Consider the following 22,195-nt stretch of genomic DNA (forward strand, 5'->3'; position numbering starts at 1 on the left):
TATATTTCATTTTCCATCCACCAAATCCACTCACAAGGCTTTGGTTGGCCCGAGGCTATAGTAGAAGACACTTGCCCAAGGTACCACACAGTGGAGAATAAACCCGGAACCATGTGGTTGGGAAACAAGCTACTTACCACACAGCCACGCCTGCACCTATTACATATATATATATATGGGCAGTCCTCAGTCAAATCGTCCAACCCATGCTAGCATGGAAAGCGGACGTTAAACGATGATGATGATGATGATATATATATATATATATATATATACACACACACACACATACATATACAGACATATAGTTGAGACTTCTATACAGTTTCTTTGTACCAGTTTCACTCACAAGAGATTAGGCAATCTGACACTGTTACAGGAGACATTTGTTGGATAGAATCTAAGAAACCGTGCAATGAGATATTTATAATCATTTCAGTACCCACTTTATCATGCTTAAATGGCTCAGACGTTTATTGAAGCAGCCTTTCTACAACCTGATGCCTTTGCTGTCACAAACCCTCTCAATGCCAAGTAAGGTAATATTTCCCTATGGTCAGACGTGTTTTTCACAGAAGATTGGAAACAAAGGAAATTGCTTCTGTGACTGACACTTGTTTACAACTATCAAGCAATGTTGAGGCTTGGACACACACATGCTCACACATGCATGTATGCATGCATACATATTTGGCCTAGCCAGCAAGGTGACATCATTTGAAAGCTACAACAATGCATGGAAGTGCCTTGCCACCAGTAATGGATAACAACATCTGATAGTTCAATCAATGCAATGATACACACATACAGACACATGTGTTTGTATGCATATATGTGTCTGTATATGTATGTATACAATGGGATTCTTTCAGCTTCCATCTACCAAATCCACTCATAAAGTTTTGGTGAGCTCAAGACTATGTTAGAAGCCACTTACCCAAGATGCCACACAGTGGGAATGAACCAGAAACTATATGGTTTGGGAGTGAACTTCTTAACCACATAGCTATGCACAAAATACACATAACAAACTTCAGTAGTAATACATTGGCAGACCAAGTTATGAAAGTAACAGAAAGCGTCATAGCACAACTATTTAAAATGAAAATTATCTTAGATGACAGTTTGGGTTTAATGCCAAGATGATGTAGCTCCGATGCTCTCTTCCTAGTGAGACATGTAAACAAAGCCTTAAAGAACATACCTGACATTTTTTGAGCTGGAGAAGACTTAGCTAATAGAGCCATGTGATGCATATGGAGGATAATAAATTGGGTAATGCAATCCAAGTGGAAGAAATATTTGGAGAAGGATGACATGAGAGGTGAAAGCTGATAGCAAGTGGTAAAACACTGCACTGAAGAAAACCCATCCAATGTAAACAAACATAGGAAAATAGATTAAATATATGGATTAGATATAAGATGTATGTATGAATTTGTATACACACACACACACATATAAATGTTTTTATAAAACATAGATTTATATTTGTATAAATATTATATCATCATCATCATCATCATAGTTTAACGTCCGCTTTCCATGCTAGCATGGGTTGGACGATTTGACTGAGGACTGGTGATCTAGATGGCTACACCAGGCTCCAATCTGATTTGGCAGAGTTTCTACAGCTGGATGCCCTTCCTAATGCCAACCACTCCACGAGTGTAGTGGGTGCTTTTACATGCCACCGGCACAAAGTTAATATGTATAAATAATTGTAAAATGTATATGTACGCATAATATAAATTGCTTGTATGCCTGTGTGTGAATATTTATGAATATAAAAACACTTCTGTTTGAGAGCAACTGCTATGTCATTAAATCCATTCTTTCATTTCATGCTGGAATCCAAATTGATGTCAGTTAGCACTGCTCAGTGACTTTGAATTGAAGAGAGACAAAACTCAGTTGGGTGTGAAACCATGTTATGTACCTAATTATATATAGTTATTCAACAACAAACACTTGTCTAACCGGAGGCACTATTTGTATGTATGTGTGTGTGTGCGTGCACGCGTGCATACAATCATCACTATTTCAATGAAAAACTATACATACATACATACGTGTGTGTACATACAAACCTCTTATATGTAGATTTAAATGTAAACACACATTTAATTTTAATCCTTTTTCCAAGTATTACTTGAAATTTTTGGATTTTTTTTTTTTTTTTCAGACCTCCTGTCATATTAGGAGTAACAAATCCTTTCTTTGCCAAAACCCTTCAACATTGGCCTCATATCATCAGAATTGGTGAGATGTGTGCAACAGGTATGTTTATATTTCCTCACCTATTTCACTTTACCTCTGTCATCTGTTACTAATTGAATTGAACCAACAAGAGAGCTTGTTAGAAATAGAAAATAACTCTTGTTCTCTTTCTGCTAACTTAAAATAAAAAACAAAGATATATTGGATAATGTTTAGAAAAACTAATATGGAATGGTCACATCTGGAAACTGGAACTCCTCTGATCATAAGTCTGCTTAGTCAGAGCTGAATTTGGGCTGAACAATAACAACTACTACTTGCTGGTTTAATACAATAATAATGAGTAGAAAGGTGGCCATATGAATAAGGTATTAGATTTTTTGCTAAGTAAAAACTACTTCAAAACCCATTGCTAGTGTTTCAGTGTCTCTCTGGGAACAACAGTATATTCTACGATGCTTCAACTATGATTTACTCATCAACTTCATACCATGGAAATGAGAACTAAGCCCTGGCTCTCAACAAATCCTTCTTGATGTAGGAGACACAAACATAATGGGTTCTCAGAATTTTTTTTTTTAATTAAACTTTATAAACAGCAATGAACTGTGATAAATTTTCAATTAAATTAATGCTCAATAATAAGCTATCTGTTGTTTTTCTATCCTCTAGAAAACCAAATTCAGGAACCAAATTTTTGTAAGTTTTGTTAAGTTTTGTGCAAATTTAGAGTCACCTTTAGAACACTATAGTTAACCATTTGTTAATATATTTTTAAGCACTAAATATAATTAACATATGAATAAGCAACATCAACAATAAACTAGGATCACAGAAACCAATGAGGTAAAACTCTACAAAGTTGCTTCCACATGCTAGAAATGGCAGCCCAATCACCCTCAAATCATACACTACTGCAATGATTCCCAACCATTTTTTTTTTAACCTTTGACCCCTTGATTCCTATTTCATTTGGGTGCACCCTCTTGGTCTTAAATAGTTAAAAAAAAATATTACATTTTTATAATTGAATATTGTTAGGAATTGTATAAAAATATGCTAAAATATTTTGTGTATTATAGAAGTGTAACCAATTCATTGCGCATAAATTTTAACAGTAAAATCTTATATAGACCCTGGTTGAGAACCACTGCTCTACAGCAAGGATACATTGAATGATGTAATCCTAGATACATTGTGTCTGAAAAAAAATATGGCTTGGTCACAGCAAGAATACCTTCAATCATAGCCTTCGATTTGCTTGACCAGGATTCATTCAGATCTAAAACAACAACAACAACAGCTATAATTAAAATATCAATCTCTGGTGTAACGTTAATTTATCTTTCTTCTTTAACTACCAAGTTTGAGATTTCTTGTACTGAATGAACTACAGTATTAAATCTCACTTATGTCACCTATTAAGTCAAGTATCGATACCTTTTATGTCTGATGTGGCACTTGTTATTTCAAGTGTGGTCACTCTTGTCTCACCTGTCAAATCTTTTAAGTCAGCTTGAACCAGTTTGGCACCTTTTATTCCATATTCTGATATCTGTTACCATGGCTACATCAACTTCTTATCTCAGTTGTGACACCTGTTACTTCAATGATTTCATCACCTGTTACTTTAACTGTGACACTTCTTATCTACCTCAGCTGTGCAACTTGTGAAACACAATGGTTCTTAGTCATTTTGAATTTGTGCCACATTGGAGATCAAATATAAAAAATTACTAGTGCACATCACATGGACAGTTTTTAAACAAAAAAAAAAAAACAACTATTTTAACTCTATTGATACTAACCTGCTTCAAACTGCCTCTGGCTCTATAATATAAATATCTTGTTTTCAAAAATTCTGAATTAAAATCTTCCACCAAACCTTAGTCACAATTTATGTTCCTAACACGAGCTCAATGATAAATAAGTTATTTTACTAAATTCTTTGTTATATTTTAAATTAATTGAAAGAAACACAGACTTTCTCAACAGAAATATGGTAACAAAAGGGTTAAATTTAAACACTTAGAAAATATATATATATTAGGTTATTGTTTTAATAATCATACTTGTGTATAACAATTATGACTAACATATTTTTTCAAGACTCTCAGGAATTAATATGGATTTCTAATGCCTTGACCCATTAGTATTCAGATTCTTCTGTCAAATGTAAGGCTTCTGTATTCACACCACTTTAAACCAATCAATTATTATCTAATGTTTTGAGATTTCAATGATGTGATTTTGATTTTTAAAATGACACTGTAAGGTAGCTATGAAAGGCCATATCTGACTGATAAAACGGGTAGAATATTTTGGCTGGATATGGCCGGTATAAACACTAAAGGGTTAAATTATATTTTTTTAATGTTTAATGCACTTAGATACCCCTTGCAACACACTGGTGTTCTTCAGTGCACTGTTTGAGAACCACTGGTGAGAATTGTTATTTCTTATGTTGTAGATATCCTTAGATTGTTCTCTCCCTCAACAATACCTAGCCAACCACTTAGTCAACCTTGCATGCTGTATCAAAAGCATTGTCGTAGCTTTACTTTCTGTTATTTCTAGTTTCTGTTGTCATATATTTTCAATATATTTTACAGTCCTTCATAAAGTAACAGCCACTTGTAGAAGGTGTAAAAAGTAAATGAATGCTTATATTCTGGGAGGAGGGGGTTTACTGAGGGTTTGTTATTTGTGGTTATCAATAAAACTGGAACAGCTGTAGCTAAAGTAAAATAGGGCAACTGCCATTGAGTATAGTAGTGCAACTGGAGTACTGAAAGGGCAGTTGATATTGGGGTAAGATTGGGCAACTGATATTGGTACAAGGTAGGACAACTGGCATTGCATTGTTCTAGGGTAATGGTACAAGAGTATGGTGGAATCACTTATACTGGAGTGAGGTCAGTCATCTCTGGACAAGAATTAGAAGGAGCATTTTGTCAGTAAGGTGAATCGGGTTTCTGTGAAATACTTAAAGCAGCTGTTGTTGGGGTAAAGCAGAACGGCTGATGTCAAAGCGAAGTAGTAAAGCTCTGGGTTGATTTATGAGGAGCAGCTTGGATTAAATAAGGTGGGGCATGTTTCAAGAAAAAGTAAGGTAGCCAGCATTGAAGTAAAGTGGGGAAGCTGACATCAGAGTGATGTAGAGCAGTGGGTCTTTGAGTTATCTGAGGCTAGTGGCATTGCAGAAAAGACAAATGCAAAGATATTAACGTAAGGTTTTTTTTGTTTGTTTGTTGTTGTTTTTTGGGGGGGGGGGGGCTGTTCACACCCCTTCCCATATCCATTTACTTTTGATAGCCTGAATTTAATCTAAAATTCTCAGGTAAGAGGGGCATCAGCTGTAAAAAAAGTAATTTTTCTAACAAATAAATTTTCCAACCTGAATGTAGAACAGTAATGAAGAAAGTGTTTTAAGAAATGAAATCAGTAAAAGTTTTGGACATACCTGTAAATTTTCATTCAAGAGACATGACACTAAGTCATTTTTAATGATGGAACTCCTAGTCGCTAAAGCTATAGATAACAGGGCTCGTTAAGCCAATATTCTACATGCTATTATTATAGCTTTAGCTACTTTGAATTCCATTGTAAAAAGTGATTTACTTCATACCTGTAAGTGTACATAAGAGTTTGGAATATTAACTTTTCAGTTGGTTCTTCAAATCTGCTTTCTTCTCATATTTATATTATTGTTGTTTGTTTTATTTTTGCAGTAAGTTCCCCTAAACAGTTCAACAAATTAAAGAAGTCTACAGCTTTGAAAACATTAGATTCAAAACCAGGTAAAACTTATTTTTTGTCATATATTCGTATTTTGGGTTGGTGATTCGACTTGGCTTCCTGCCTTGGTTTTACGCTCAGAAAGCATGAAACTGTAACTAATTATATATCCTTCATCTTAACATCTATCCTTCATGCTAGCTTAAGTTGGATGACTTGTCAGGATCTGAAAAATGTTCCGTCTAATAATCAAAAGAATAAATTCTTATTGTTACTTTTGTATTTACCTTTCTCTCTATTCTAGGTGTTTATACAAGATACAAAACATTTTTAAATAAAGACAAAGTTATTTTAAAGCGAGTTATAAAGGTAAGATTAATTTTCAGCCAGTAAGATTATAATTTGGGGGAAAGATTTTTGACTTCGTCACTAGAAATAATTTAACACCTGTACTTTGTTTCCATTTACTTTCATCTCCAATATTTACAAATATAGTATAGACTATATTTTCATTCGTCTGAGCTCTAGTTATCATCTGGTGTCTTATTCCTCAGTGTGTACATCCAGGAATAGGATACTGGATTCTAACTCTGAAACTTTATTGTTAAATGAAGAGTAAGACCAGTGACATAATGTGGGTTGTGAGGTGCATGCAGTTTTACACAGGTTGGCCACTTTATATATGTGTGCGGTTGCTGCTGTCAAAGGCACATTACGTTTAAAGAAGTGGGTGGACAATTTGGCTACTACACAGGGTAACCAAAACCTACACTACACCTCTGATGCGTATACTTAGTGGATTAGTGTGTAATTATATTTAGTTTAAAAATAAAAGTACCTGGTTCAAATCCAATTCATTACTGTGTTCACATCCTGGGCTAAGGCTGTTTTTCTAATTACAGACTTCAGTCATTGGACTGTATCTATACTAGGGTACTGCCTTCTTCAGCGGTTTTTAGTTAGAGTGATCTCCAGGAGTTTTCTTGATCTATATTTTATTGATTGGTTAAGTTACCATTTTGACATAACACAGGGTTTTTCTGTTTCAACTAACAGTATTATTTCAAATACAAACATGGGCGCACATATACGATGAGCTTCTGCAGTTTCCATCGAACAAATTCCACTCACAAAGTGGTCAACTGGAGGTTGTAAAAGACCCATGCCCAATGCCTACTCAGAGATTAAACCCATTGAAACAGTATTATTTGGTAAAAACAACAATTGTACAGTGAAATTGCCGTGGGAAGTCCTTCAGAGTTGCAACCAGTTTCTCAAACAGTGGGTGTAAAACTCTGCTGTCTTTCTTATATTTTCCTTCTGTCATCTTTACCCAGAATATTATATATTCCAATCCACACAGCAACTTCACTTTGCTAATTAATTACGATGCTTTTTTCCCATGTAATACAAGTCTTGATGATGCAGAACACCACCCGTCTCCATGGATTTTGTTTTATCTAAAACATGGTAGAGATGAAAATATTTTTCTAAGGCGCAGGAGTGGCTGTGTGGTAAGTAGCTTGCTTACGAACCACATGGTTCCAGGTTCAGTCCCACTGCGTGGCACCTTGGGCAAGTGTCTTCTACTATAGCCTCTGGCCAACCAAAGCCTTGTGAGTGGATTTGGTAGACGGAAACTGAAAGAAGCCCGTCGTATATATATATATATATATATGTGTGTGTGTGTATGCTTGTGTGTCTGTGTTTGTCTCCCATCATCGCTTGGTGTGTTTACGTCCCCATAACTTAGCGGTTCGCCAAAAGAGACCAATAGAATAAGTAGTTGGCTTACAAAGAATAAGTCCTAGGGTCAATTTGCTCGACTAAAGGCAGTGTTCCAGCATGGCCACAGTCAAATGACTGAAACAAGGAAAGAGTAAGATTTATAATCTTGATAATAATTTATTTCAAACATTTACACATTTAATTTACAGTCGTCATCTTCATTGCAATTCATGTAGCTTGGGAAAGTTATTAAATATTTTGTTCGAAATATCTCTTTTTAAATGTCTTTTTAATGGTAGTTATTTTGAAATATCCTATCTAAGAGGCTTTCTTTTAGCTGCTGTGTAGAATTGTAAAACTTATACATCCACTTTTCTGAGAGAAGTTACTGTAATAATTAATAACTTAGATTCCTCTAAATATTAACCTCATCTTTTATACATTAGTTTTGTATGCAGTTTTGCAATTTTTTCAGTTACCCTTTTTCCACATATACACACATTGACACCTTTATGTTTATATATGTGTGTGTTTGTGTATTTACTGTGTGTATTTCTGTTTTAACTTAAATATGCCATTCCCTTGTGTGTTGTAGAAGACAGTCAAAAGGTTTCATGTCAGGAAGGACATCTAACCATAAAAAAAAAGTATGGAAAAGACTTGTGAGATATGCAAGGCTAACTCCAACTTTTAGCCAGGGAAAAATAGCCTTAAAATGTTTGTTGTTCTGATATATATGTTGTTATGTATATGTAGTGGAAGCGCAATGGCCCAGTGGTTAGGGCAGCGGACTCACGGTCATAGGATCGCGGTTTCAATTCCCAGACCGGGCGTAGTGAGTGTTTATTGAGTGAAAACACCAAAAGCTCCACGAGGCTCCGGCAGGGGATGGTGGCAAACCCTGCTGTACTCTTTCACCACAACTTTCTCTCACTCTTACTTCCTGTTTCTGTTGTGCCTGTAATTCAAAGGGTCAGCCTTGTCACGCTGAATCTCCCCGAGAACTACGTTAAGGGTACACGTGTCTGTGGAGTGCTCAGCCACTTGCATGTTAATTTCACGAGCAGGCTGTTCCATTGATCGGATCAACTGGAACCCTCGATGTCGTAAACGACGGAGTGCCAACACACACATATGTATATGTATATAGGAATACAGCACTGCTATTTGTTTCATTGTTCAGTATTTTGGGTCTGCATTTCGAGAAAATCCCAGTTTTCTTTTTCTGCCAAGTAAACTATAATGCTTTGTGTTGTTTAACTCCTCAGTAAAAAGTAATGTTCTGTAAATTCCATCTTTGAACATTTCTAAATAGGGAGCACAAACTAAAAGACCTGTTGAAGTTCAGAATGCAATGTTACGCCGATATTTCCTAGAACTCACGCAAAGTTTCATGATTCCTTTAGTAAGTTATATGTTTTTTTTACTTTTTGCTCTTTTATAAAATTGTTTTTTTCTTTTTCTTGGTGTTTTTTTTTTTCAATGACATATGTCTTTGTGCTATTGAACTCATTTTTCACACACACACACTGTGTGTGTAGTCTTCTACTTGGCCAGCTCCTGTCAACCCATCCTACACATGCCAGCATAGAAAACATTAAATGATGATGATGATGGTGTCTCTCTCTCTCAATATATATATATATCATCATCATCATCATCATCATCATCGTTTAACGTCCGCTTTCCATGCTAGCATGGGTTGGACGATTTGACTGAGGACTGGTGAAACCGGATGGCAACACCAGGCTCCAGTCTGATTTGGCAGAGTTTCTACAGCTGGATGCCCTTCCTAACACCAACCACTCAGAGAGTGTAGTGGGTGCTTTTACGTGTCACCCGCACGAAAACGGCCACGCTCGAAATGGTGTCTTTTATGTGCCACCCGCACAAGCCAGTCCAGGGGCACTGGCAACGATCTCGCTCGAAAATCCTACAGGAGCCAGTCAGGCGGTACTGGCAACGGCCACGCTCAAAATGGTGCATCTCATGTGCCACCCGCACAAGAACCAGTCCAGGGGCACTGGCAACGATCTTACTTGGCTTGCCGGGTCTTCTCACGCACAGCCCATTTCCAAAGGTCTCGGTCCGTAGTCATCGCCTCGGTGAGGCCCAATGTACGAAGGTCTTGCCTCACCACCTCAGCCCAGGTCTTCCTGGGCCTACCTCTTCCACGGGTTCCCTCAACTGTTAGGGTGTGGCACTTTTTCACGCAGCTATCCTCCTCCATTCTCACCACATGTCCATACCAGCGCAATCGTCTCTCTTGCACGCCACAACTGATGCTTCTAATGTTCAGCTTTTCTCTCAAGATACTTACACTCTGACGGGTATTCACATTGACATTACACATCCAACGGAGCATACTGGCTTATACACACACTCACTTATTACACTCTGAACTTGGCTAATGCTGAGGCATGTGTATGTTGGTTATTAGTATTGCTATGCTTAAGCAATATATATATACACACACACACACACACACATGTATATGTATGTATACATATACACTTTAAAATATTCAACTGAAGAAGGTAGTATTATGTAAGGGCTATCTTACATAACTCCTAGAAACGTGTATAAAATGCATTCAAAATATCACCATTTGGTTTTGTGTGTGTGTGTGTATTAATCATGTTAAAGTTGGCTGGGTATTCAAGCAGTTGAATGAGCTGTTATTGGAAAATTTGAAGCCCCCAGTCTAAACTTGCATGATTAATGAATTTAGCATCTCACAATCAGTAAATATTTTAATTGTTTTCTGTAATTTTTACTCATTAGCAACACTAAAACATTGCATTTACGCATATACATACACACCCTTGTTTGTATATATTTTTATTGCAGAAAAAAAAAGGGTTACTTTTTAACAAACACCACTTTTTAAGTATCAACCCTGTTGGAAGACTTTTTGAGGTCAAACATTTACTGAGGAAGCTGTTGTTGACAAATACATGCAACAAACCTGTAAAAAAAAAATCATTCCTTTGTGTTGTGACTCAAAGATGAAATTGTGTGTGTGTGTGTGTGTGTTCATTGAGAGTAATATAGAAATGAGTGAGGTCTTCTCAAGCAGACAAGTCCGACCTTGTCAGTTTGGTGAGGCTGGACTCTCAATGAAAAACTATCGTTGTCAAAATATCATTAACTTTTCGTAAATATTTTAACTAAGCACTAAATACATCAAGTCCTTTATTTTGATAATGGCCTAATTAATTAGTTCCTGGACTGACACTTTATACTGGCACACCATTGGCTGCGACAACAAGGGTTCCAGTTTGTCTGATCAACGGAACAACCTGTTCATGAAATTAATGTAAAAGCAGTTGAGCACTCCACAGACACTCATATCCTTAACGTGGTTCTCAGGGAGATTCAGCGTGACACAGAATGTGACAAGCCTGGCCCCTTTTGAATTACAGGTGCAACTCATTTTTACCAGCTGAGTGGACTTGAGCAACGTGAAATAAAGTGTCTTGCTTAAGGACTCAATGTGCCGCTCAGAATTGAACTCACGGCCTTATGATTGTGGGCCTAATATCCTAACCACCAAGCCACCTACCTTCACTCTTCATACATACAAACACACACACCCACAACAGTTGCAGTGTGATGGACACAGTTTTGTCATTTAAAAACACAATAACATCACGATGCCCCATTTCTTCCGCTAACCTCATTCAGTTTATCTCCACGACTTGCAATTTAGGAAAACCCTACCACAAAAAAGAAACATACAAATGTATCACCTTATTTGCACCTTCTCTTTGTCAAATTAACTAAGGAAAAAAAGAAAAGAAAAGAATTTTAAATGTGTTTTTCGTTGTTCCTTTATTTCCAGGAACGACACATGGCCAGTTTGATGCCACTCCAAAGGAATATTTCTCCTCACAAGGTAAGAGTTTGTGGAATTTGGAGTTATATCATCTTAAGCAAATAATTCTCTGTTATTTTATGATAGTATTTTCAGTTTTTGTTGTATCTCAGGTGCGATATTATGCCAATAATAAACACGCACACTGATTCTATTTCACTTCTTTTAATATGATTAGTCAACTAAGGTAGCAAGGTACCAGAATCGTCAGCAGATCAGACAATATGCTTAGCAACATTTTATCCATTTTTACATTCTGAGTTCAAATTCTGCCAAAGTCAACTTTACTTTTCATCCTTAACGATTAAGCAAAGAATCGATTAGTTCATTGATTGAATGGTTAAGTAACTGAATAATAATAACAAAAGAAAATAAATGCAACCAGTGTGTGTCTTTATTATTGGCATAATGACCTATCCCACTGAGATATAATATTATCTATTTCGAAACCTGAGTTCATATCCAGAACCTTGCAAACCAAACAGACGAAATATTTTCAGGGTTTCCTCTCTTTTTGGTTTTTTGAGGGTTTTTTTTTTGTTTGTTTGTTTTTTTTTGGGGGGGTTAATGTTTCATTCTAAATTGTGGCCCGAGTTGTACGAGTTTGAAGTTAGTTCAGTCAACTTTATTAATTCTGATTCATGTTAGTATTTTGATAAGATGTAACTGAGAAGTGTCAAACGTAAACACTAACTAGATGCTGGTTAATAAAACAAAAAATACAACTCTTGTTGAAAATTGGGGACATTTTCTATTGTTTCATTAATGAACTCGGTAATTGTATTATGTGGCTGAGCAGTTGTGGTACTGCAACAACTGACCACAGATCAATTTGCAAACTGCTCCGTACAGCAGTTTTGGTGCTCTTTGACCAAGGGACGTAACTCTGTCTGCTCTGGTTTGCCTGACTTACATAAAACAGATTTCACTCCCTTGTTTAAATTAGTTGCGAGCTTTGTGAATTACTTCAATAAGAAGCATTCTCCCTATTTGGTCATGAGCTAAAACTTTTAAAACGTGTGGAGAAACAGTGCCTTAATATGTTTGTTTAATCCCATGTCATCTTTTTTTGAGCAAGTTGTATAGTCAAAGACATACTCGTTATAGCCATCCCATCTTTGAAATGCTTTCTATCTTCATTATCTAATACATTGTACCTTGTTTAAGGTGGATTTGGTTGCTATTTTTAATATACAATAGTTTAACCCCAGGTCAGCTTTGATTAAGCAGTCCTGTAATCAAGGTGTCATCCTTCACTATCCTGTCTTTTTTTTTCTTCTTCTTTTTCCGTACACTATATCTAGAACTACATTCAATGCAGCCTTAATTTTTTTTAAGAAAGTAGGGTGAGACGAGAGTGATTTGGTTGCTGTTTCAAGCAGTTTAAGTGACCATGTAGAGGTTAATCACTGGCTCAAAGAAAAGGCTCACTGTGTGTGTGTGCGTGTGAGAAAGAGAGAGTGCACGCACACACACACATTCATATTGGTCCTTTCTAAGAATGAGTAGAAATATGGAAGCAGATGAGATACTGTGATGCCTTATTCTGCATGGCATTCAGATGGAGAATAGGTACAGAGGTTCTTGATGAGGGAAAGAGGCAATCTATGGTGTCTTGTGAAGATGAATAAGCAAGCAGACAGAGCAGGCAGGCAGGTGTTCTTGATCACATAAGGTGAAGAAATTAACTACTTACCACTTGACTGCAATTAAATTTTGTTATTATTTGGTCTTTAGAAAAGTGCTTCATTGGTATTTTGGAGAGAAAAACTATTGGGATTGGCTGTTAGTGTTGTATCTAGAAAAGTAGACTCAAGATTAGGGAAACTAGGAGAGGTAAGTGAGGGGAGGTAACATAAGACCAGTCATTCCAAGGACCAGAAGCACTGTAGAAAAGTACAAAGTCATGTAAATGAGAGAAGTAAATGTAACATCTATGATTTTCTCAAGGGCTAAAGGTACTTTTTGTTAAGATATCAGTTCACTGGGAAGCTTATATTTTTATCTACATCAATCAGTATTGTGTATATATTTGCATGTGTGTGTCTGCCAGTAATTAAACTTGATTTGTCTATCTTATAATTCAGTTGTCTTTAATATGCAAATATCATTTCTCTAACTCCTGCCTTCAACTTAGCAGGCTCCACCCAGGTTACGGCCATTTGATGCCAATGAGTTTTTGAAAACGGTGGAACAGTCTGGTCCACAACTAACTTCAGGTATCAAAGGAGATTGGGAAGGTTTATACAAGTAAGTATTTTTTTTATCTATTAGACAATAAATTCTGCTAAAATAAAATGGTTTGCAAAGAACAAACTTAGATCTTAAAAGTCAGCAAATTCAAACTCAGAATCCTAAACTTAAAAACTATTTATCATTTCTCTCTCATGATTGCTATTTTTTCAAAATAAAAACATCAGCACACTGTTTTTGACCAGATTTCTTAAATATTATTTTTTTCCTTCATTACCAAAGTCAGTTTTACCTTCCAACCTTTTGATGAAAGATTTTGATTCTGATCATTTTAAAACAGAAAGTAGAGATTATAGTTGTTGTTGGCACTCCGTCGTTTACGACGTCGAGGGTTCCAGTTGATCCAATCAACGGAACAGCCTGCTCGTGAAATTAAAGTGCAAATGGCTGAGCACTCCACAGACACGCGTACCCTTAATGTAGTTCTCGGGGATATTCAGCATGACACAGTGTGACAAGGCTGGCCCTTTGAATTACAGGCACAACAGAAACAGGAAGAAAGAGTGAGAGAAAGTTGTGGTGGAAGAGTACAGCAGGGTTTGCCACCATCCCCTGCCGGAGCCTCGTGGTGTTTTCACTCAATAAACATTCACAAAGCCCGGTCTGGGAATCGAAACCGCGATCCTATGACTGCGAGTCCACTGCCCTAACCACTGGGCCACTGCACCTCCACAGAGATTATAGAAGCAGGAACAATCTTAATTGGGCTGATGTCAAAAGGATTAATACTGCTTGCTTACTTATCCCTTGTCAGTTTAAGTGCAATCACAACACTTACTTGTGTCTTGCTGGAGTCAGTTGTTAAAATTTAGATGTCTTGGACATGAACACAATAAAGTATTGGTGTTTGGATATGAACTGTTGATCTCTTGGTAAACGTTTGTTTTCGCTTGGCTTATCCAGTAATATAATGACAAAATAAACTTATTTCTTTATTTCTGGTTCAATGTTGTTAAATGTGGTTTAAGTTGAACTATATTACACATAGAAAAAATATCATTTTTCTTGTTATTGTTAATGTGTTATTGTTTATCCCCAGGCCAGCCCTGATTCAGCTGACCTGTGTATCAAGGTGGTAAATTGGCAGAGACACAAGAGCCATGTAATAGAATGTCTTGTGGTATTTATTCTGGTTGTTGGTGCTTTTAGTTCAAGTCCCACTGAGGTCAACTTTTCCTTTCATACTTTCAGGGTTGATAGTTGATAAAGTACCAGTTAAATACTGAGATCTCTCTCTCTCTCTTTCTCGTTGAAATATGGACCTTGCCAAGTTTAAAATGTCTAAGACCCAAGACATACTGCATGCCACAACAGAGCTCCCATCAGGAGTTGAGAGCAAAAACAAAAGAAAGGGATAATGTACCAAAGATTAAATTACCTAATGTGTACTTCCCTTTTTTAAAATGAACAGATGTAATTTAAAGGAGATGTGGTCACTGTTTCTAGTAAATTAAACAATCACAGAGAGATTCCCACACTGGTTAGTCACTGTTTACTTTCATAGAAGTGGTGGGTTAGACGTAGACAGAAACCAGATTACCCAACACATCTACATATGGAGTCCTGTTAAGATATAACTAATATAATAAACCTTTATATCTTGGAATGGTCATTAAGTCAATAATAAACAAATGCACTTTGTTTTATTTCACTTTATTTTATTTGTCAACTGGTTAACCAATTGACAAATAATCAACTGTTTGGTTTAATCATTTAGCTAAGTTTGACAAAATCCTTTCATTGCTATTCACAACCTCATCAAGGACACACTTTCTCTACTCCAGTCTGTTTATTATTGGCATAATGACTCTCCCAAGGTACAACAGAATATATTTCAACACACAAGTTCACATCAAGAATCTTGCAAACCAAATATAAAAAGCAAATATAATCATTATCATCATCATCCCTTGACTGATACAGCCAGTCTTTAGGGTTCCACTTTAGATGCTTCCATACTCAGTCGTTGCCGTTGCCACTGGTCTCTGTTCTCTGTGTTGTGACCTGTGCTGTCCTTGATGTTGTCAAACTCGAATTTTCTCTGTCTGCCTCTTTTTTACCTTCTCTCAACTGTGCCCTGAAGTATGGTTTCGGATTGGGTATTGTGGAATGCATGGCCATACCAGGCAAACCATTCATTTTGTGCTCTGTGAATGGGATGTATAATAGCATTCTGAAGCGCTTGTTCTCAAATACCTTGATTCTTTTCTCCATATCAGTCCAGTTCTCACAGCCATACAGAAGGATCAAAGTCACCCAGGTCTTGTACGAAAACTAATTGCTGGATCAAATCGACTTTCTTCCCCATGTCCCTTTCTCTATTCCTACCCTTGTAAAACAATGATTTCTTGTGCAATAATTAAAGAAATTGCTATTTTCTCCTTTCCTAGACGGTTTTTCCAATCTGCCAACTTTGAGGGCTGGTATCGGCACCGACAACACGAAGTCAATCAGAAACTGCAAGTTTTACATGTGGAGGCCTTAAGTAATGTGGTAAGTAGTTATTATTGTTACTATTATCAAGGCATTGGTTAGCATGTCATCAGACAAAATGCTTAGTGGCCTTTCTTCCAGTTCTTTACATTCTGAGTTCAAATACTGTATATGTGTTTGTATGCATGGATGTATGTTTGAAAACATTTATTATTAATGAACAAAACTTTTTCTTTTTTTTTATGTATCCAATTGTCATCTTGTTAATTATTTCTAGGATATCCAAGATTGGATACGAGATAAAGAGGAAGTTGAAATAGTTGATTTAATTCTGAGATTAAGAGAAAAATTGGTAAGTTTGTTTTCCTTCTTCATCTCTACAGTATGATGTTTTGTTGAGATACCTTTTCTTGACCAGATCATATATTCATATATAACATTCATGGCTACCACTCCAAAAAACATCACAACAGAACAACCATTTTTCCTTTTTATCAAGACTTACATATTTTCACCTACTGAAATTTTATAAGATTATAGTTCTTCTCAGATTATTTAACTTCACATCTATAGATAAAGTATTTATGAAGACACCTCATCACCATTATCTCTTGCAACTCCTTCAGTTCATTTTCTCTTTCTCTCCCCTTTGCTTACTAAATGAGTATCCATACAAATCCCCCTACAAGAACCCGCACTGCCCCTTCCCCTTTTCGTAGTTCAATCTCTCAACCACTAGCGTGAAGCTGAAACCACCATCATCCCAAGGCTTGTAGTTTCTGTGAGCTGCATGGCAACCTCAGTAGTGCAAGGGGAACAGAAAAACACCCTGTCCATGCTGCAAAGTGGTTGGCATTAGGCCATAGAAACCATGTCAAAACAGACAGTGTAAAACAATGCAGTCTTTGGACACATCGGATCCAGCCAAACTGTTCAACACATGCCATCATGGAACACAGGTGTTAAATGATGATGCCAATGGTTATGGTGATGACATCTAAGCTATGCTTTCATCAGTTTGATCTCTGATTGCTTCCAAGTTCTGCTTTTTCTTTTATCCTTAGATATGACTGGATTCAAACAAGGAACTTATATTTTTAAGCTAACACTCTGATACACACGTATGCATCAGTTGCCCGCCCCATTGATAATAATGTTCTGACCCTTAATTTAGAAACAAGAGTACCTATTCAAATCCAGTGTGATAGTTTGTGCACATGCAGGAATAAAATGTGATAATGGCTAACAATACATTTATAATTATATATTTCTTATCCACTATCTTTGATTGATTTTATATTTAAATACTGTCTTAAATACATTTTCCTACATTTACATGAGTGGACTGGTTTATATAAGTTTCTGACATCATACACATTTTTTTAAATGATTGCTTTTTCCAACTGACTAAGCCCTTCTACTGCTATCCAGTCAGCTGTAAGTAAGAGTAGTCGATTAACAATATTGAGTAATGGCCAGCAGAGAAACAGATCACATGCCTTGCTCAGTTGCATTACATAATGGCTACAGTGAGACTGTAGTGAGGCTTGAATTATGACATTGGTCAATATTTAAACATCTTTACTTCAAACATATCTTCTATATGTCTTTCATAATTGTTTCATTACCATAATTCTGTGGTAATATACTGCTTGTTTCCAGAAACACCTTCGACATATTCCTTTTTTTTTTTTCTTTTTATTGATAAAAACTATTCCAACTCTTATTTTATATATACATACATAAGAGTGTACGAGTGTGTATAATATATCTATTCATTCTAAATACATTCTTACAGAACATAATATTGAGAGTGAATAGATACATTATTATTTGTGTTCTTGCTCTTCTGCATGCTCCTCATGAAATATATATGTAGATATATTGTCTATAATGTTCAAATTATATACCACTGGCCACTCTTATTTCTCTAAGCTCATTTTTGTTAATGGCAGTGCCCCAGCATGGCCACAGCTCATGAGCTGAAACTAGATAAAATGAAAAAAAATGAATATAATACAACATATGTAAACAAACTTTTTTGTATTTGGAAGTGTCAACTGTGTTTCGTATTATACAAACAAGAAAATAGTATTTTGAAATACTACTTTCTAGTTTGCATAATACAATATATATATATATATATATATATATATATAATGGTTGTGAGAATTAGTCATTTGATTTTAGAATTTGAACTTGTCATTTCTAAAAAACAATTGTTTCCTTCCATCTGTAACATTTTTCAACAAGCTTCGGGTGATATTTATTTACGTCCCTTTACATTCTGCGTTTCAAATCCTACCAAAGCTGACTTAGCCTTTTCTTTTTCAGGCAGATGGTGGGTTAATGATTCATGTTAAAAGCTTAGCATCTAAATTTGTAAATTTTATTCATGGGTTTATTTCACATTGCAAACAATAGACAAAGATGAGAACTTTGTTGTATTGGATTTGACTTTAATGAAATAGCTTATCCTGCTGATGATCCATTTATCCTGTGGAGATATATGGCTAAAATTGTAGAAAGTAACATTTATATAATACCCAGTGTGTGAAGATGGTTCATGGTTCATGTCCAAACCTGATGTTCTTTTGCGTCTAAAATTGGTGCTTGTATTTATATTGAAATCTTATCATCTAATTCATAATATAAAAAATACATGTTAACTCTTTAGCATTCAGATTACTTAGTTGAATGTAATGCTTATTTTATTCACATTGTTTTGAACCAATTATACATTATCTTGTAGCTTCAAGATTTTAATAATGTGAATCTTTATTTTTAGAATGTTATTGTAGTGCAGCTACAAGAGGCCAGATCTGGCCAGTTTAAGCATAAAGCAGATGAAATATTTGGGCTGGATATAGCTGGCTTAAATGCTAAAGCGTTAAATAATGCAACAAATAAAATTTAATTTGTTTTTTATTGTGGTTCCTGACTCAAGGAACCTTAGCTTCTTTTTCACAAGTCCTCATTACTCTGCTTCATAACTTTGACAACATCTGTTTCATTATATTTTAAGACTGGATATCTTTTTTATTTTTCCATGAGTTTTATATAGCTAAATGATATTCTGCTTAACTGTCCAAAATGCACTTCTTTGGCCGTCTATGAAGTAGTTGGATTCAAGCTTAGATGGCTGTGGGAATAAGTTCTTTGTTTCACAATCACACTATTCCTGGTGTGAGAATCCACTACACTTTCTATTGGAATACTTTACCTTGCTTTCAATTAATTTTGAAAATAATGCAAAATGTAAAATAACTGTGCCATCATTAAGCTGGTATGAAAGACATAAATTAATATGGAATTTTGATGAAGTTAATTTATATCACTTTAAAACAAAGGGTGGTGTCAAAAGTTTTAAGCAAGTGCCTTTTTTCTACAGGCTTTGTGAATGAAATATTGAACCCTGTTGGAGGACTGGTTCTGTTCTTAGGTTGTAGACATAGAGTGTTGCTCTGTTTAACACCACCACCTGGTACCTGAATGCTTTTAACAGAATCTCACTGTTTGAAGCACTTTAACAGATTTAAGATATGAATATAATCCCAGATCTGAAAGGTTCTTCTCTCTACCCTCTGTCAGAATTGGAGACACTGCAATAAGGTCATGAATGCTACCCTACTTCCCTTGAGTTAAGCCATAAAAAACGAATCAATAAAAAAAAATATAAAGTCATGGGTTCCCAGTGATCTAATTGTTCTTTCATGTATATTGCATATCTCTTCCAACATGATAGTAATTTGCAATGAACCTGATGTTAGAAGACCTGTGTTAATAATAATGGTTTCAAATTTTTGGCACAGGGCCAGCAATTTGGGAGTGGGGGTAAGTCAATTACATCAACCCTAGTGCTCAACTGGTACTTATTTTATTGACCCTCCCCACAAAAAATGAAAGGCAAAATAAACCTCGGCTGAATTCAAATTCAGAACATGAAGACAGACAAAATGTTACTAAGTATTTTCCCCAGCTTGGCCAGTTTTAATAATAATAAGAATGGTTTCTGAGTTAGATACAAGGGCAGTAATTTTGAGGGAATGAAGTTAGTTGATCGCATTGACACCAGTATTTGACTGGTACTTCATTTTATCAACCCCAGAAGGATGTAAAGCAAAGTTGACTATGACAGGATTTGAACTCAGAATGTAAAAAGCTGGAATAAATATAGCTAAGTATTTTTTGCCAAAGCTCTAATGATTCTGCCAGTGCACCCAACATTAAAAAAAAATACCATTACCGAAAGATCTATTGTTTTATTTAATTTTTTTCCCCCCATCTCTCTTCTAGACATTTGCTGCCAACAATCAATCAGCCGTTGACCGGAACTGTGTTGTGAAACTTCACCAACATGTCGACACTATCATCTGCTCTTTACCAGCTGATCTACAAGTTGTGCTGAAAACATGACGTTATACCAGCCACCTGTCTCCTCTACCAGTTCTTTGACAAGCGTTCATTTCAGTTAAACTTGCAAAATCACAAATCTTGCAGAAATGAGCTGTCGACTTAAACTACTTTAAAAATATTAACATCAACACCACCATCACTACTATCATCACCACCACTACTATTACTACTACTTCTGCTATTATTATAATTATTACTACTACCACTTCTGCAGCTCACCTGACAGCTAACATATGATTATTACTGCTGATGTTGTTGATGTTGGAGGATTGCTCTCAAAAACCTGGTTTCACTACTGCTTCTAACGAACTGAGATCACTTCTACTTCAACAACAACATTTTATTTCATCTAAAATATCTCATCCAGAAAAATAAGAAAGCCACACACCATAATTTTTTTCTTTTTTTTTTTTATAAGTCTTTATCTCCTAGCACCACCTGCACTGTATCAAATCATTTGTTTTTTGTTTTTTTTGTAGGGTTTTTGTTTTTTTCTTTTTGTCATTACTTCTCTACAACCTGTTTTGAAGTCACAATTCAAATCCATAGTGATTGTGAAAGTCTTTCAGAAAAAAATGATAATTTTAAAATCTGGAAGGATATTTGAGGTAATCCCAATTAATCAGTCACTTGGATTATCAGCTATGGACACCTTCTCTCAAGATGCAGGCCACATGAGACATGGTGGACCGCACTACTTAAACATTTTAATAAATGTTATTTTCCTTGTGAAATTAGGTGTGCGACCCACAGTCTGCCCATGACTGAGCTTATACCACTCTGGGTGGTGGTTGTTGTCGTTTAGCACCTAAGTCAGCCGTGATCAAGTAGACCTATAACCAAAGGCATTCCAGTAGCCATGACCATCCTGTCTTTTTGCCTAACATTTTTTTTTTATGGCAAGAATTGATTTGTGGTTGCTGTTTATTGCAGGTCAAGTGACCGCTGATATTAAAAAGAAGACTGCTATAACTTCTACATTCTTATATATACACACACACACAAAGATGTTTGTATGTATGTATATATATGTATACATATATATATATATATATATATATATATATATATATATATATATATATATATATATTGTATGGAAGATATTGGGTGATTTTATTTATATAAGTAAATTCCCTAAAAATATTTTGCATTAAAAGAAAGGGCCATTTTAACTGCATTTGTTCTTAAATTTAAAATCTTTTACTTCAAATCTTCTCGTAATTAACTACATTTTATTTTTCTTCATTAACAAATTTTATCAGTTGAAGAAAAATAATTTTCCGTTTTTTTTTTAATATGTATACAAATGAATAAATCAGTCTTTTGTAAATCATCACTATTTGAGTTACATACTTATGTAGACATGAATTAACTCTCACAGCTTTAAGTTCATCTATTCACTATAGATTAATTGCCTTTTATTCTAAGCTAGCAATATTATTTACCAAGTAGAAATCTTCATAGGCACCATAGTTTAGGTTTACTTTTAGACTAGCTCTGTTTGTTTAAGATACTTCAAAGTCTTTA

The 22,195-nt window shown here is 35.5% G+C and overlaps 1 protein-coding gene across 4 annotated transcripts in view; it reads left to right on the forward strand.

Moving 5' to 3' along the window:
- The window catches only part of LOC106877922 (protein DENND6A), a 99,988-nt gene extending 78,274 nt beyond the window's left edge, over positions 1-21,714 (forward strand). For 2 of the 4 annotated variants that reach the window (XM_014926995.3, XM_089363428.1), the window contains 9 exons: positions 2,186-2,280; positions 5,952-6,020; positions 6,263-6,327; positions 9,002-9,091; positions 11,531-11,584; positions 13,701-13,813; positions 16,207-16,309; positions 16,527-16,601; positions 20,546-20,807. In XM_014926995.3, coding sequence (XP_014782481.3) covers positions 2,186-2,280; positions 5,952-6,020; positions 6,263-6,327; positions 9,002-9,091; positions 11,531-11,584; positions 13,701-13,813; positions 16,207-16,309; positions 16,527-16,601; positions 20,546-20,665 — 784 coding nt within the window. In that variant the 3' untranslated portion in view covers positions 20,666-20,807. Of the gene's footprint in view, positions 1-2,185; positions 2,281-5,951; positions 6,021-6,262; positions 6,328-9,001; positions 9,092-11,530; positions 11,585-13,700; positions 13,814-16,206; positions 16,310-16,526; positions 16,602-20,545 lie in introns of all 4 variants that reach the window. The other 2 variants (XM_089363427.1, XM_089363429.1) reach the window with 1 other exon arrangement.
- The last annotated feature ends 481 nt before the right edge of the window (positions 21,715-22,195 follow it).

This window comes from Octopus bimaculoides, chromosome 15 (assembly GCF_046866305.1).
Source record: "Octopus bimaculoides isolate indiv1 chromosome 15, ASM4686630v1, whole genome shotgun sequence".
Classification (NCBI taxonomy): Eukaryota; Metazoa; Mollusca; class Cephalopoda; order Octopoda; family Octopodidae; genus Octopus; species Octopus bimaculoides.